Raw genomic sequence first — 15,984 nt, 5'->3', positions numbered from 1 at the left:
TGTACCTCCGGAGACCCTATCAGCCTCTCCGTGGCAAGTTGAGAGCCAGATGGCAGTAGGAGGATAGGGGGCAGTGTCGGGGCTGTGCCAGATGCTAAAGGAACTAGAAAAGTGGGGGAAAGCCCCAAACTTCAAAATGCATCCCATATAAAATAAGTTCAAGAAAGAAAGCCTTTAAAAAAAATTTTAATACAAAAATACTCATATACAGTTTTTCAAACACAACGTGCCACTTTAAATGCTATTTTCCCCTGACTGGCAGTTCTCACGTCTACAGTTCAGTCTGTTACCCCCCAGAAGGAATTTCAAGTTTTTAGGTCTGTGCAGACCGGTGAGAGCGCCGAGTGTTCCTGAAAGGAGCCTGACCTCATCGTGTAGGAACCAGCAAACACCGACAGGCACACTTCAGTTCGTGTGTAATTTCTGACAGGGCATTTCACATCTCAACAGGGTACGGCGGACACCATGACGCCCGTGACGGCAATTCACTCTAGTGACTAACGCCCAACACTGCTGTTCGGAGGATCAAGAATTTGGCAATAGTCATTTGTGTTAATTTTCATCAAACAGGCTTATCTGTAATTCCTGGAAATACGGTAGTTCTGGAAGGTGGGCACTGTACCCCCTGTGGTTTGTACGGCAGGATCAGAACTTGAGAGGCATCTGAGGCGCGGACCATGAGCATGTGGGAGGCCTGGGAGGTGGGGTGTCGCATGCGGTTCCTCGCGGGACAGGGCAGACAGTCTCCCACGTGCTATGGGTGCCACACTCGATTCCCCATAGTGGTTGCATGTCATGAGTGCCAGGGTAGACACGTCCCTGGGCCCCACACCCAGAAACGTGCTGGTGCGACCTCACCTGCCAGGGCTGCGGTGCCGGCCATTCCTGATGCTGGGGAATCAGGAGATGTTGGGGCAATTTTCATTTTGTTTCTGCTTCACGTTCATGACAAAGGACTGAAGGGGATACTCAGAATGACTCCCCCCAATTGAGCTCTCCCTCAGACTCAGTTGAGCGCATCAGCCCCCACAGGAAGCCTTGTACTGAGATTCATAAACCAGTTTTCTAGAGATTTTCAAAGTTAGTGTTATTTGCTCATTAGTTCAACAGTTTTTGGAAAGAGGATAACCATATTTAAAATTTTTCCAGTATTTCCTTCAGAAAGATTGTAGAAGAATTTGAAAATATCAAAGTGACTCAAAAATCACAAGATTTTACTCCATCAAATCCAAAAATAAGTTAATCTGCTTCCCAAAGTGCACTGCAAGCCCAGTCTGATGGTCTAATGCAGAAGCCCCTTCACTGGTGGGAAAGGACAAGTTAGGCATGTGACCTGCACCCCAGGCCCCAGGCTCTGAAGAGAGGCCCCCACAGCCTCACGCCCTGGCCCAGAACCCACGAGTGGAGGAGCACCTCTGGGCCTGTCACTGGAACCTTCCAAGTTGTTCTGGTAATGAGCATAAATCTATAATCAATCCAGTATTTTCTTAGGATGATTTGAGAAAAATTAGAGTTCTAAAAGGAACCCCCCCAAACACACTAGTCCCCGTGTCTTACCAAAGCAAGTGCATTTCCAGAGGCCACCTGAGCCACATGGAGGAGTCAACTGATGACCAAGCTCCCATGTCTCCTGGGTCACCGTGTATGGCTCCTTTCTCCAGGATGGTGGTAAGGAGAGGTGCCAAAGGGACGGCCACAGTTGGTAAAACCCTGCTCTTAGTGCTGGGGGGACCTGCAGACACAAGGGAGCCTCACCAGCAGCAGATTTTTCCCTGTGCTCAGAGCCTGGCAGAGAGCACCGCACCCAAGAGCTCGTGTCACAGAACCACAGAGAAGCAGTGAACAGGGATCTGGGTCCAAGGACATCCTGCAACTGCAAGGCAGAGACGACAAAAGGAAGGAGCAGGAGACCTCAGGAGTTGTTTTCAGGAAGGGCTGTGTGCATGTCTCTGCAGGATACATGTCCTCCTCAGGTTATCTTAAGAAAGAGCCAGAAAAAGCATCTGCTGCTGAACAGTCCCCTCCCATTGCGAGCAGTGCACAGAGCCTGCAGGCCCCCATCCTCAGGGTGCTCTGGACTCCCCACAGTCAAGAGGAACTTCAAAAGAAAAGCCAACTTTGTATTCCCAGCAGCTTCTCAAAAGCTTCTTCTTTTCGGGGCTGGACCTTCTACTGAGTGAGAGTTAGTGGCCATCTCCCGGGGGAACTCGGGGCAGACTCCTGCCTGCTGCTGTGCTGGCCATGCAGGCCTGGAGCCCCAGCGCAAGCGTTTTTCCACAATGTCCTGGCTGAGCACGTTTCCTATGAACAGACCCACAAGTGTGACTCAACGGCAGTAACTAGCTCTAAACCCTGGGTCTCTCCTCAGACCGTGAAAGAACATTGTTTTGGAAATGCATGTCTCCCATGTGCGCTGGGTCCCCGGGGTGGGGAGCACCTGCCCTGCTCCCAGCAGTCACCTGCGGTGCCACAGGGCGGAACAGAGCTCCTACAGAGCCATCTCCAAGAACTCCTCACTTTACACAAACTCACCACGGGGCTACACCCCTACTGAGTGCTGTGCCTTTTGCTGGGACAACTCGGGGCCGCACCAGTAAATACACATTTCAGTCGGCGTTAATTTGTGAAACAAGTTTAGCAAAAATATATTGAGAATAAAAGCCAGAAACTGGTAAAGAAAAGCCAAATGAAGAAAATATACAAAGTCTTCCCCTAAACGATGGTAAGAACCGGGTACGTTTAGGAGACAGGCCTGGTCGGGAGAGGCCGGGTGGCACAGACCCCATACTCAGTCCAGATGTGCATCGGAATGAACTACAGGGGCACCTGACACACACACTATGTCACTATCACCGCTCCTGGGGCCGGCTTCTCACTAGGATGGAAAAGAAGCATTTTGAGGAAAAATTTCACATTAGTATTAAAAAAAAAAAAAATCATACAGCTGTTTCATAAGAGCAAAATAATGATCAAAGTCATGGTTTCCAGGGAATCCAGGGTCTGAGTCCTCGCCCAGGCCCCACCCTGGTCTCTCCTGAGTGATGAAGACAGGTAAGCAGGCCAAGTAACATTGTTAAGATCAAAGAGATAATAGTGAGCCTTTAGAAAAATACTACTCTCTACATTTTGGGTGAGATAAAAACATTTCATATGCCAATTAATTTTCAATTATAACTTTAACCTACAAAAATAGAGTGGGAGGAGACCTTGACATTCTCAGAAATTCAAGTGTAGCTGTAATGCTGTGTAGTAAGGCTTGTTTGTCCGGGAACCTTCTGAACCTCGCGGCTCAGATGGGTCATCAGTGCAGACGCAGCGGGCGCTGCTGAGGATGGCTCAGTGGTGGACAGGCGCTCCCCCCCCCAGGAGGCCTACACGGCTGGCATAGCGGCTTTGAGCTGGGTCCTCTGGGCCAGTCCCCTCGTGGCCCTCTACCCCTGGATCTGGCCAAGCCGCCGCCTGGCGCTATTTGCCTTCTGTGACCCTCCGCCAGCACCTTCTTTTCTTCCTTTTCCCCTTGGACTTGGTGGGTTCTGGAAAGGGTTTCTCAGTCTTGGCACTTCGAGCCGACTCTGCCCCCAAGTCGTGCTCACAGCAGCATGACCGCCCATCCTGGGTAGAGCTGAAGGCCGTCCCCTCCTGGTGTTCCTTGCAAAACGAATTGGGGCAAAAGTGGCAAAACAAAGTGGAAGGTTTTCCACACACGTCACAATGATGCCAAGGACATTCCCACTTTCCTGCAATGAAACACAACAAATTAGCAGAAGCGACGGAACCCTAACAATGTCTAACATCTTCATGGTTGGAAACCAATTTTACAACTGTCTGGTGGGACATACACAGAGTAAGACAAGACACTGCTTCCTATGGAGCTGTGAAAATGTAGAGCGAACGAAGGTGGGCACTCACAGGTCTGGCAGGCAGGCCTGACAGAGGGCACCCGCATCCCCGAATCCCAGGCTGCCGCTCTGCACACGTGTGGCCAGCTTCTGTGACCTTGCTATGGCCTGGACCCATGGTCCTTCTGGCACTCGTGTATAGGGGTCACTATCACACCTCCAGCAAATAGGTTTCTCTCCCATTTGCCTATGAAATCATGCTTTTCTTTCTTTTTTCTTTTAATTCTTTTAAAAGATTTTATTTATTTGCGAGACAGAAAGAGCATGAGAAGGGAGAGGATCGGAGGGAGAAAAGAAGGGAGAGGGTCAGAGAGAGAAGCAGACTCCCTGCTGAGCGGGACCCCTGGATCATGACTTGAGCCGACGAAGGCAGTCACTCAACCAACTGAGCCACCCAGGCAACCCCATACTTTTCTTTTATACTTAAACATGTGGGACTTTTCCAATTATAACTTCAGTTTCTCTGGCTAAGAGCCTGTTTTTCTTCTAAGATCCCAGTCAATATTTTCACACAGGCACCTGTAATCTCTCTGAAACGAGGCTGAAAGTGCAAGGCAGAGGCCGCTGCTTGACCCTCCTGGCCCGTCCCCTCCTCCCACGCCACCAGCTCCAGCTTGGCCTCTGCGCTGGGCTGCTGCAAACCTGGGCTGGGCCTCGTGACCTGAGTCACCAGTGAATCGGTGACCAGGAGAGGAGAGCCATGGACAGGGACCCCCGAAGGCCACCAGGGGACCCGCTCACCCACCGAAGGGCCGCTTGCCCAGGCCCAGGCACGACAGGTGGTAGGCCTTGGTGCAGGACTTGCGGTCACACAGCACCAGCTGGCCACCATCCCCGCAGCGGAAACACTCGTCCTCGGATTCCTTCTTCCCTTCACCTCTGGTTCTCCGCCTCCTAGTTCTTTTCTTGGTCTTTTTGCCCTTTTCCTCTGAAGAGAGGGATGTTGATGTCTAGAAAAAGAAAAGTGAAGTCTCCTTGAAAGAACTGCATGGACGGAGCCAGAATGAACTGCAAAGTGCAAGAGTGGATGTGCAGGGGCTCCAGAGGCCTTTGGAGACGCTCTCACACCAAAAGGACAGAAAATGGGGACAGGACACATACCCAGGAAGGCCACCCATTTCGCTAAATAGAAATACAGTTGAGCACAGAAAGTAAAAGCAGCTTTGCCAAAAGTCTCCCACTGCAGTACCTCATAGCAGCCATCCCAACCTGCTCCTGCCCCGATGGGGTGCATCCTTGGCTCTTTCTAGTAGTAACTGCATTATGAGTAAGAGGGAATCATTCCCCGGTTAAAGCAGCAGACACGGACACAGACGCCCATGCCTGGGGTCACCAATACCTTAGGGGCCAGGTGCTGTGTGGCACGACGAGGTAGGGAATCGTGACCCTTCCTGGAATCTCAGAATGGGACCTTACTTGTACCTAAGTTAGGGTGAGGTCACACTGGGGTAGGGCGTACCAAGAGGAAACAGAAGAGACTCAGAACAGGGAGCAGGCCCCGTGAAGAACACAGCAAAGGTGAGCAATGCCAAGGGCTGCTGGAAACCACCAAAAGCTGGGAGAGTGCTGAGAGAGAGTGCGCACTCTGGTTTTAGGTCTCTGGCCACGAGCAGATCCATTCACACCCCAGCCTGTGGGACTTTGCAGCCCTGGCACACTCCCCTGGTAGGCCCTTGGCCTCCCTGCAGCCCGCGGCCGTCTGTGCCCATACCCTGTGGGGACCCCCTCCCACCTGTCAGAGCAACAAGTCAACTCAGAAGAAGCCACTTTTCACTAAGAGGGATATGCTCAGACGTCAGAAATGCTGATGTCCGCTGGGGACGATGGGAGCCATGCCTTTACCTTTGGTCTGTCCCCGAGGAACCCGCTACAGTTGGAGGCTCCACACCGACAGACTGTTTTCTCGTTACCCAAACAATCCAGGTTGTAGTTGAAGGTCAGCTCTGTCCCTAGGTGGCAAGAGACACACAGCACTGGAAATACTGAGCTCTTTGTCAAGGTGAAAGCCTCTGCCAGGTCCACAGAACACACTCCCGTGCCCTCATAGCTCTCGAGACAGACGCTGGGAACAAAGCCACCTGCAGAGCCTCCACCACCCCAACCCCCGGCGAGCCTCAGGGCTGCTCCAGGACTGCCTTGCCCTGGCCACAACGTACCTGCCGGAATGTCACACACCGCGAACAGGCCCACACGAGTGTCACCGTTCACTGTCCACTTTAGGGTCTCGCAGTTGGGCTGGCAGCTGTGGTTCATAAACCGGGAATAGTTTCCTTTGGGGCCAGCGTCAATGATGCGGTCCTGTAAGGTACGACCGGAGAGTCAACAGCACTAGAACACGCAGGCACATGGCGCTCAGCCATCGTGGCCTCATATGAAGGCAACTTTCACTGTTTTAACCATCGTGGCCTCATACGAAAGCAACTTTCACTGCTGGACAGCAATGTTGTCCTGGAAACCGTGGTCTCCCATGTCCACTCGGACAGGACACCCCCAAACCAGTCCTGTTTCTCTCACTCACAGGGGGCAGGTCAGGACCACATGGAGAGGACCAAGCCCCAGTGAGTGCTGGCTCCCCAATACCACCCATCACATGACAGAGGAGGAGCCAGGAGACACGTGAAGGTCAACATCCACAGACAACGGAAACTCACATTCACTGACAAGAAAAAGAGGAGCCCAGTTCCAAAATGGACAAAGGATATGAACAAGCAACGCCCCAAGATCAAACCCAGACAGACTCAATCTAGAAAGGTGTCCACTTCCTTAAGCAGATGACGGAAGAGCAAACTCCAGCACCACCTGATCTCAAGCCACGAAAGGACCCTTGGCCAAGACACAGGGCCCAGCTCCAGGCCGACAGGGACAGTTTGGAGAAAGCAAGCCGACAGGGTGAAGACACAGGGGCCCACTGCGGGCCTGCCCTGGTGCCAAACTCGCCAGTGTGCCCATGCCCCTGAGTACAAGGATGTGTTCATCACTAGCAACAGGGAGAGTGGAGCCTAACAGTCACCGGCCGGCTGCACAAGGGGTCCCCAGGCCACAGGGGGCAGTTGAGGTAAGAAATGTCTTCCGGACAGGAGGGCACTTAAAACTAGGCACATCAGGGTGCCTGGGTGGCTCAGTGGGTTAAGCCGCTGCCTTCGGCTCAGGTCATGATCTCAGGGTCCTGGGATCGAGTCCAGGATTGGGCTCTCTGCTCAGCAGGGAGCCTGTTTCCTCCTCTCTCTCTCTCTGCCTGCCTCTCTGCCTACTTGTGATCTCTCTCTGTCAAATAAATAAATAAAATCTTTAAAAAAAAAAATTAGGCACATCAAATACGACGGTCATGATACAAAGTGCAAAGTTGTGTCTGAACAGGGCACACAAACGTGTACACGCACACACATATCCGTAGGCCCAGGAGCCCTGTGCTGGGTGCCCCTGCCCGGTGACGCTGCCCCACGGGGTCCCCCTTGTCCAGGCCAGGCTGGCTCCGACACCTCCCGCCTCAGCTACACCCATGCCACGTGGGCTTGCTGTGCGGCCTGCTCTTTCCCACCACATAAGGGCCCTAGTTCACCGCTGCATCCCATTACCCACCACAGCCCCCCAGGAGGACACTGGCAACTACACTCTCACAACCTGTACTGGCAATCCCCCAAACCCTTTCCGGAACACAGTCTGCGATGACAGCCAGCAGCGGGGCAGCCCTGTCCCTAAGGTCCTCCCCAGAGCAACAGGCCCCAGGGGATCCATGGGCAATTCAACACCAGCTGAGGGCACGTCCTAGGTGTGTGTGGGTACCTGGGGATAGCCCACCATGTCTTCGCTCTGTTCTCTGTGCCTATGTACCCTGGATACCAGACCGTTGGTAACCACATGTCATAGTCTTTCTCCTAGAACAACACTCGATTTTTAACTTCATAGAACCTTCTCTGAGAACTTCCCCAGTTTATACAGCTCTTTTGTTAATCTTTTGTTTTAGGCACTCAGGGTTTCTGACATTGATTTTAAAACTGTGAATATGTGCATTCCCAGTATTTGTGGGTGTGGGGTGGGGGGGACCAGACACCAATGTGCATAGCCTCCCAGCATCCCCTCTAGGAACCGCAGCAGCAGCAAGCATCTGGTCTCCCTCCTGAGCCTTGCTCAGGTCTTCATCAAGCAAGAGGAAGAGGCCTTCTTGTCTGTCTCCTGAGCTGGAGGTGGTCAACATTTTCTCAGTTCCTTGGCACCCACTGAGTGATTTACCAGAGGCGTGTCTTCCTCTCGTCACTCCTGGGCTGGGCCCATTGGGCGCCCGGTGGGTGCGCCGCACCTGGTGTGCGGTCCCATGCAGGACTGCTCTGCTGGGCTGGGGAATCTAGCCTTGTGTGGGAGGCAGGTTTTTGAAAAGTACAGGCCATCACCCATGTGTTTGTAAAAAGTGCTCATGAGCTCTGCTGTTTGCTCTCCCTCATTACCTGTGCTGTGCTGCTCCTTTGAGGCTGAGCTTATCTATCTGTCCAGGGCCCTCTCTCTCAGCCCAGGAGACAAGGACACACAGCCGGCCAGCTTCCCCGGTCTCTGCCAGCCTCGCACATTGTGGCTGCAGGAAAGCTGCGGCTGGGCGTCCCAGATGCGCTCAGAGGCCTTCCCCCAAACCCCAGGATGCGGCAGGCCGGAGTCCTCCCTTGTCTGAGGGTGCCCTCACCTGGTACCTCTGCCCACAGTTTTATGTTCAACTTTTTGGAGTTTCCTCGTTCCTTACGAAAAGCAGAGGGCTTAGCTTTGCTTGGAATGATACGCCGGGCACAATTCTAACCCATCAATAGGCTCTGTTTACAGAGGTTTTCAGGCTTTCACGATAAAGTAATGGGGTTTTAATTTTAACTCTCATGTTATGTTGAGAACTTTGTTTTTCTGGCCACGCTTTATAAACACCCTGGCATTTATATCCGTGGCACCCTTCATCTACTCTGTCCCCATGGCATCCACGGGGCCACCACTATGGCCAGCGGGCACAGAGCTGGTCCCTTCCCTCTTCTTCCAGCTTCAGTGCCATCACCTTACCACTCACCCACCTTCATTCTTAGATAAGCTTCAACTGCCATCACCTGAGTCATTGCTCGAACCCCAGGTCATCAGAGTTCATGACCTTGGCCACCCTTGCTTGTCCCGTCTTTGTTCCCATCAGGAATGACATTGTAGAGATCCTTGGCTCCTTGTCCTCACACGGTTCCTTGACTAGAGCTTCCCCACACCTTGGCAAGCCACCTGGAGCTCCTCCTCGGCAGTGTCCTTTTAAAGGCGAGTTCCTGGGTGTCTTCCGCTCAGGCACTGCTCACAAAGGCACTGCTGGGCTGGCGGGTCTGTCTGTCCTCAGTTCTGCTCAAGATGTTCTCAGCATATACTTTCTGTTGTTGCCCTGGGAGTGCGCAGGCACTGTGTCCTCTCAAAACCCTACTTGTGCTCTTTTATGATTCTTATCATGTTGCTGCACTGTGGATCTCCTTCTCCCTCATATATTTTTTCCATTGAATTGCTTTTATGAAGTCTTCAAGCCTGCCCCCACTGCCACCTCCCTGGGCCCTCCTACAACCCCACCCAGTCAGGAGGCCCCCTCCCCTGCCACAGCAGGAGAGGCCTAAGGAGCTGTCCTTCGTCACCATGCATGGCCCATGCAGCTGTTCTATCCACGACGCTCTCTCCAGAGTCTACCTTATCTGACAGAAGTGTACCAAGAGCAGCCTTCTCTCTCTCTGGGCTAGCGACTGCCAAGTTTTTTCTTTCCTAGTACTCTTACGACTTTTCTGGTTTTCTTTTCTTTTACTTTACATTTTTACTTATTTTAGAGAGAGCGAGTACACAAATGGGAGGGGCAGAGGAAGAGAGGGAAGCTCCAGCAGACTCCCAATTGAGCACGAAGCCTGACACAGGGCTCTATCTCATGACTGTGAAGTCACGACCTGAGCCAAAACCAAGAGCTGAACACTCAACCGACTGAGCCACCCAGGTGCCCCTTTTAAAATAAATACTTTAAGTAATCTCTACCCCCCAACATGGGGCTTGAACTCACAACCCAGAGATTAAGAGCCTCATGTTCTTCCAATTGAGCCAGCAAGGCGCCTTTCTTGTTCTTTTTTTTTTTTTTAAGATTTTATTTATTTATTTGACAGAGAGAGAGAGATCACAAGTAGGCAGAGCAGCAGGCAGAGAGAGGAGGGGGAAGCAGGCTCCCCGCTGAGCAGAGAGCCCAATGCGGGGCTCGATCCCAGGACCCTGAGATCATGACCTGGGCTGAAGGCAAAGGCTTAACCCACGGAGCCACCCAGGTGCCCCTGGTTCATTTTATTATACAAGTCACAGAGCTTCAAATTGACTCCTGTATTTTAGCAATTTAAATCTTACTCTTATAAATTAGGCCATTTACATTTATTACTATCACCGCCATACATGTATTTTTGTCTTATCTGTGCTAATTACTCTCTTTCCTCTTTTTCCCCTTCCCTCCACCTACTTTTCTACTCATCAATGACATGGAAGTCACACTTTCTGTTTGTATTCATTTAGTAACTTCCTGTGTGCTTTTAACATGTACACTTACTCACCAAAGTACAAGGTTATGAAGTTCAGTTTTCTTCTTTCTGAAGTATGGCTGTTGGCAAGCTGACTGCTCCCAGCTTTGCCAGTGGGGCCAACTGAGGATCAAGGGTTACTGCTCCTGATACTATGAAATGTCTTCTGGCTGCTATTGCATTTGGGACGACTCCATCTTTTTTTTTTTTTTTTTTTTAAAGAGAGCAAGCAGGTGCATGTGGGAGCAGAGGGAAGGGTGGAGGGAGAGGAAGAGACTCTTAAGCAGGCTCCATGCCCAGCGTGGAACCCAACACCAGGCTCATGACCCTGACCCTGAGATCATGACCTGGGTCAAAATCCAGAGTCAGACGCTCAAGTGATGAGCCCCCGAGGCACCACTGGGATGGCTGCCCCGTGGAAGGTGTTCTCCTTCCCTCTGGGGCTTTCTATCTTTACCATCGTTGCTACCCTACAGGTTTGGGTTTTTGGTTTTTTTTTTAACTAAGCATAGATTTATTTTTATTCATTCTATTCGAAATTTGGTCAGTTCCATCAGCTTCCAGAAAATCCTTTTCTTGTGTGACCTTCCCCCCACTCCCGTCTCTGCTTCTGGAACATCCACTGAACACTGCTATTTTCCACATTTCCTGGCCACTCTGACAAAGCTTTCACCTTTCATCCTCCTGCACTGGGGTCCACAGCCTCTCTGGTGCCGGCTTCCACTCCAGCCACCTCCTGGGCTCATTTCCACGGCTGTGTGTCCATGTTCATGTCTGCGTCCTGCTGTTCTCTCATGATGCCCACACCTCCTTCAGTGGCTTCCAACACTCCTAACACTTCCTTTGTATTTTCTTTCAGATGGAAATCCTACTCCTTTCAGTTCTCACTCAAAGCTAAGACTTTCTAAAGGTCTGCTTAGGGAGCCCTTACTCCACTGTGCTCTGCAAACACTTAGGTATGGCTTGTCTGTGTTGTTTTTATCGCAAGGACACGAGGTATGAATGGTTTAAGTGTTTCTTGTGTGTCACAAGTTTTACCTTTGCTCCAGTCAGGCACCCTCAGTGAATTATCATTTCAGAGACCAATTGTGTACTTCATGGTCAACTTCGCATTTCTTACAACACACAAGTAGTTTAAATTTAGACTCCAAAACATGATAAGACACAGGCCTAGGACTGAGTTTCTAATAAAATGACCTCCCTAGCCACTCCCAAAGGGCAGGGGACAGCAGGGAGAAGCAACTGTGGGCCTCCCTCCCCTGGGACTATGGCCCTCTGCGAGGTCCACACAGGCACCCTGGCCCCAGCTGCAGGCTCTGGCGGTGGTCTCCACACAAGGGTTCAAATTCAAGCCACTGCCTGTTCCATGTCTCGTGTTCCCCAGGATGCTGTGTCTGTGGACCCTTGCCTCCACGGATCTGGCTCTGGCAGGGCCAAACTCTGCCCCTGACCTGCCGTCCTGCACAAGTGGGAGAGCATCAAGGGGGCTGGATAGATGATCAGCCTTCATCAACGGCTGGTTATTCTTGGTTTTCTGTTCATCTACTGAACTCCTGTTTGCTAGGCTCTGGGGTCTGTAGACCTGCCTCCTAGAGAAGCCTCGTGGATAGAAATGCTGGGCTCCTGAAAGGCCCAAGAGAGGAAAAGCAGCCTCCCCTCTAGTCCAGGGCCCTCATCTTTCTAACCATTCTTTTAAGAAATTTCAAACCTACAGGAAAAAAAATGGAATACAACCACAGTGACCACGAGGATACCCTTCACTTAGACACATCAACTACAGATCTTTCCATGCTTGCTCTGTCATTTGTTACACAGATTTGTGTGTGCTTACACTGATGTACATGTGCACTCACACTCCTTCCCTCTGTAAGTTATCAACCTTGAAACTGAAACACATCAGCACAATTTTCTCACAAGGAGTCTGTCCAGGCCTCACCACCAACCCGAGAAACGTGACATCAGAAGCAACAGCGTGTCCACAGCAGGGTTTCCCCATCTCCACAACAGCCTGTCCGGTGCCCCAGCCCCAATATTTAGGGTCTTGGCAGCAAGTACATTCCTTATTGCAGGGTCTTGGCCCCATGACTGGTCAAATTGCAGCGAATAACTAGAACACAGTGCTCCTGGGGCCACAGCCTCCCTGGGGACAACCCTGTGAGGTCTCTGGGGCCACCCAAATTACAACAGGCTGCTCTCCAGACCTCATCATATTGTCTTTTTTTCCTCCATGAGTTATTCAAGCCATTTGGTGTGTGATCATTTTCTACCTTGTTTTCAAGTATTCTTTAAAAATAGCCATGACTTCCTGCTAGATTATGAGATTAAGGACAAGCAGCAGCATAAAAATGCATTGTGTCTGCCTTCCCCTCAACCAACATTCAGGCACCAAGCAGAATGCCCCGGGGTCAGACCAGCCTGCTGAGTCACTACCCTGGAAAGGGCCTGTCCCCATCGGGTGCCAGCTGCCAAACTGCACTTTGTCTCACTCACCCCCACTCAGGAAAAAGCCATCTCATCCATCCTCCCTCTAGCACACGTGTGTTCCAGACTGTTTTTACACATCTGGGTTTTAGACAAGCAACCAACAACCAGGAAACCCCACCATGCAACTGAGAACATATGTAACTCTCCTAATCTGGGCTTTTCTCCTCTGTCCACTGACACTCCGCCGACTGTTCAGCACTCTTCACGTACCCGTGGGGCACATGAGGCTCCCAGGGCGCACTCACGCAGACAGCCAGCTCCGGCCTTCAGGCTGCCAGAAGACACTGTTTGCTTCAGGAGAAAATGTGCACACACTGGACAAAAGCAACACACGGACAAAATGATATTGTCACCACAAGACAAGGTTGGCCATGAGAGGCTCCAGCGCCAGGAACCGTGTTCAGCACACTTCAACGCAAGCTGTGAAGGTCCGGGCAGCACTACCTTGTCTATGGTGAGCATGTAGAAGTGGGTGATGTCGTTCTCGTGTGCGTATTTAATTCTTGCCATGCATTCCTCCTCGTCAATCAGCTCGCCAACATACTCGTTCACAAATTCTCCCTGAAAACCAAAAGAGCGTGATGATGATGAAGAACAGATGAGCCAGATCTCAGTTCCAGAGAGCAGGAGCCCACTGCCGAAGCAACCAGAGCAGGGCGCCATAGGCTTCCTTGCTCCATCAGGGGCAGGCCCTCTCAAAGTCCCAGGTAACCTGAGCCAATGCAAGTGACTTCATACATGTTGTATACAGGCAGTCAAAAAAGAATTCATCCAAGCACCCCTCCCAAATCAGCAACACCCTAACTCTTGCTTCTTGCAGTGACCTGCCTCTGGGGACACTAGAGTGGGACCCGGAGCTTCCACAGAACTTCGAGCTGCAGTTCCTCCTCTTCCCCGGCAGAATCCACATGACGGGAGTTGAGGAACTGGCTACTAAGGCAGGCAGGAGAACAAGACCGCAGGAATTCTGTATGTTTCAAAGCAGGCTTTTTTGCGCAGGATCAGGCTGAGACCAGACCTCAGGCCTGAGGCTCCTACCCCCAGGCCACAGCCTAGCTCATCTAGACAGAAGCACAACAAGCAACTTCAGTTGTCCCCTACCTAATGCACGCACCTGGTCACGCAGTCTGAGGACAGAGGCAGGCGGACTGTACGTGGCCTCTGGCACTGACAGCCTGGCCCCGCACTGCCCCAGACAGCACAGCCTCCTCCCACCCATTCACTCAGTGACCCTGAGTGTCCTGTCCGCTTATCCAGAGAAGGGCTCCTTCCCAATATTTCATATCCTAAGCACCCACCAAAATGCCAACAGGAGATGCTGTAAGGGGATTTATGACTTTTACTTGGATAGGCAGCTTTCATGTAACATTTTACAATATTGAATTATAGTAACTCAAAACCTTTTTAAAAATCACATTCCTTCATGAGTACAAAAGCACAATAAGCAAATCCAAGTTTAAGCCACCAAATGAATCCGAATTTCTTCAAGGCAAGGGAAAGGGACATGACACTCACCTTTCTAATGTCCCGCTTGGCAACCAGGCCCCACCCTTTGCCGTCTGTTTTGATGATCTTGGTCTCGGGATACTGGCGCTTGGTGAAACACTGGTTCTGGCAGTACTCGCCCGCAGGACACACCTGCGGGTGGCACTCGAACATCAGCATCCTGTTCAAACACTCGGAGTCAAAGCCACAGGGATTCTCATCTGTGGGCTTACAGTTGCACTTCGGAATTTCAGAAATATCAGCTGTATAGATCTGGACTTTCCCATAAGGCTTATTCACCTGCAGGGGAGAAAATTGGCATCTTATGAGCCGATATGTGAAAGAGAACAAGCATCTGACGCCACCTGCCCCCACCTGCCCAGCCTCCCAAAGGTCGGAGCTTCCAAGGCCCAGCAGGGATGGCAGAGGTCACATCCCATCTCCCACAGGTGCAGCTCGCAGCATAGGCCAACCTCTGACGTGGGACCTCTAGGAGGTGGGCTGGATACAGCCCTCCTCCCACCCCCACAATTCCACATTCCTCCTCTGCCAGAGAGAGCAGACACTTCTGTAGCCAGGCTGCCATGAGGAAGGACAAGCAGGGCACCTGGCCTTCCAGCAACCTGAACCCGAGGACCTGCAGGCTGGGGACTGAGCACAAGGACACCGTCTCTGGCTTCGTGAACTCGCAGCTTGTCGTGATGGGACAAGAACAACCCAACAAAAACCACAGAGAGAAATGAAGAGAATCTAAAGCAGAAGCTAACAGTTCCAGGGGAAACGTGACAATGGCACAACACCAAGGAGCAAGCTGGAAATATACCTCAGAACCTAAAAGTCCCGCAGGGTGCCTGGGCAGCTTTGGAGCTCGAGCCTCTGAATCTGGATAATGGCTCAGGACACAGTCTTGGGGACTGTGGGACCAAGCCCCACACTGGGCTCTGTGCAAGAGTATCCTTCTCCCTCTCTCCAATCCCCTGCTTACAATGTAAGCACACTCTGTCTTGCCCTCTCTCAAATAAATAAATAAATCTTAAATTTAAAAACAGTATCTAAAAGTCCCAAGCTCTCTGACCCAGTAGCTCTGTTTCTGCGAATTCACCAGAGAAAATACTAAGCACAGATCACTACAGAGAACGCTTCCTTTCCACACACAGGGACTGTGGGCCCTGGGCAGTCAGCAGGCAGCCAGCACGAGCCCAGGCTCCCTGCACTCAACACAGGGGCCACCTTCAGGAGCACCCCCATCATCCTTCCTTGACGTCCATACCCTCCGAGATCAGAAGGTCATGTTGTCTCCAGGGCTCCAGGTGACTGAGCCCCATCTCAGCTGAGCACTGGCCCTGGCTGACCATCTCTCATCTGAGCTTGTCCCCAACACCTGGTGATGGCATGCTCCCAGAGGTTGACCTGCCCTCAGCCCCTCCTGCTCCAGGCAGCCTGGCCAGGACCGGCCCTTGCTGGCATCAGACTGAGACTCATACAAAGGCAAAAGTGAAACTTCCCACGCAGAGACCCCAGTCACCCCAGCCCTACACCCAGTCACCCTCCCAAGAAAGGACACATACTCAGCAATGACA

The 15,984-nt window shown here is 51.7% G+C and overlaps 1 protein-coding gene and 1 non-coding gene across 4 annotated transcripts in view; both read right to left on the bottom strand.

Annotated features, from left to right (window-relative positions):
• Positions 1–170: 170 nt before the first annotated feature.
• The window catches only part of NSD2 (nuclear receptor binding SET domain protein 2), a 94,588-nt gene continuing 78,774 nt past the window's right edge, over positions 171–15,984 (bottom strand). For all 3 annotated transcript variants that reach the window (XM_059379459.1, XM_059379451.1, XM_059379465.1), the window contains 6 exons: positions 14,435–14,704; positions 13,364–13,480; positions 6,056–6,197; positions 5,742–5,848; positions 4,645–4,849; positions 171–3,737 (listed from right to left, as the gene is read on the bottom strand). In XM_059379459.1, coding sequence (XP_059235442.1) covers positions 3,466–3,737; positions 4,645–4,849; positions 5,742–5,848; positions 6,056–6,197; positions 13,364–13,480; positions 14,435–14,704 — 1,113 coding nt within the window. In that variant the 3' untranslated portion in view covers positions 171–3,465. The remainder of the gene's footprint in view (positions 3,738–4,644; positions 4,850–5,741; positions 5,849–6,055; positions 6,198–13,363; positions 13,481–14,434; positions 14,705–15,984) is intronic.
• LOC132009542 (small Cajal body-specific RNA 23) lies at positions 6,341–6,465 on the bottom strand. The gene has a single exon (XR_009402006.1). It is a non-coding gene; the product is annotated as a small Cajal body-specific RNA 23 (non-coding RNA).

This window comes from Mustela nigripes, chromosome 1 (assembly GCF_022355385.1).
Source record: "Mustela nigripes isolate SB6536 chromosome 1, MUSNIG.SB6536, whole genome shotgun sequence".
In the NCBI taxonomy this organism is placed as follows: domain Eukaryota; kingdom Metazoa; phylum Chordata; class Mammalia; order Carnivora; family Mustelidae; genus Mustela; species Mustela nigripes.
Note: the sequence above shows the minus strand (reverse complement) of the source record. Positions and strands in the feature narration are given on the sequence as shown.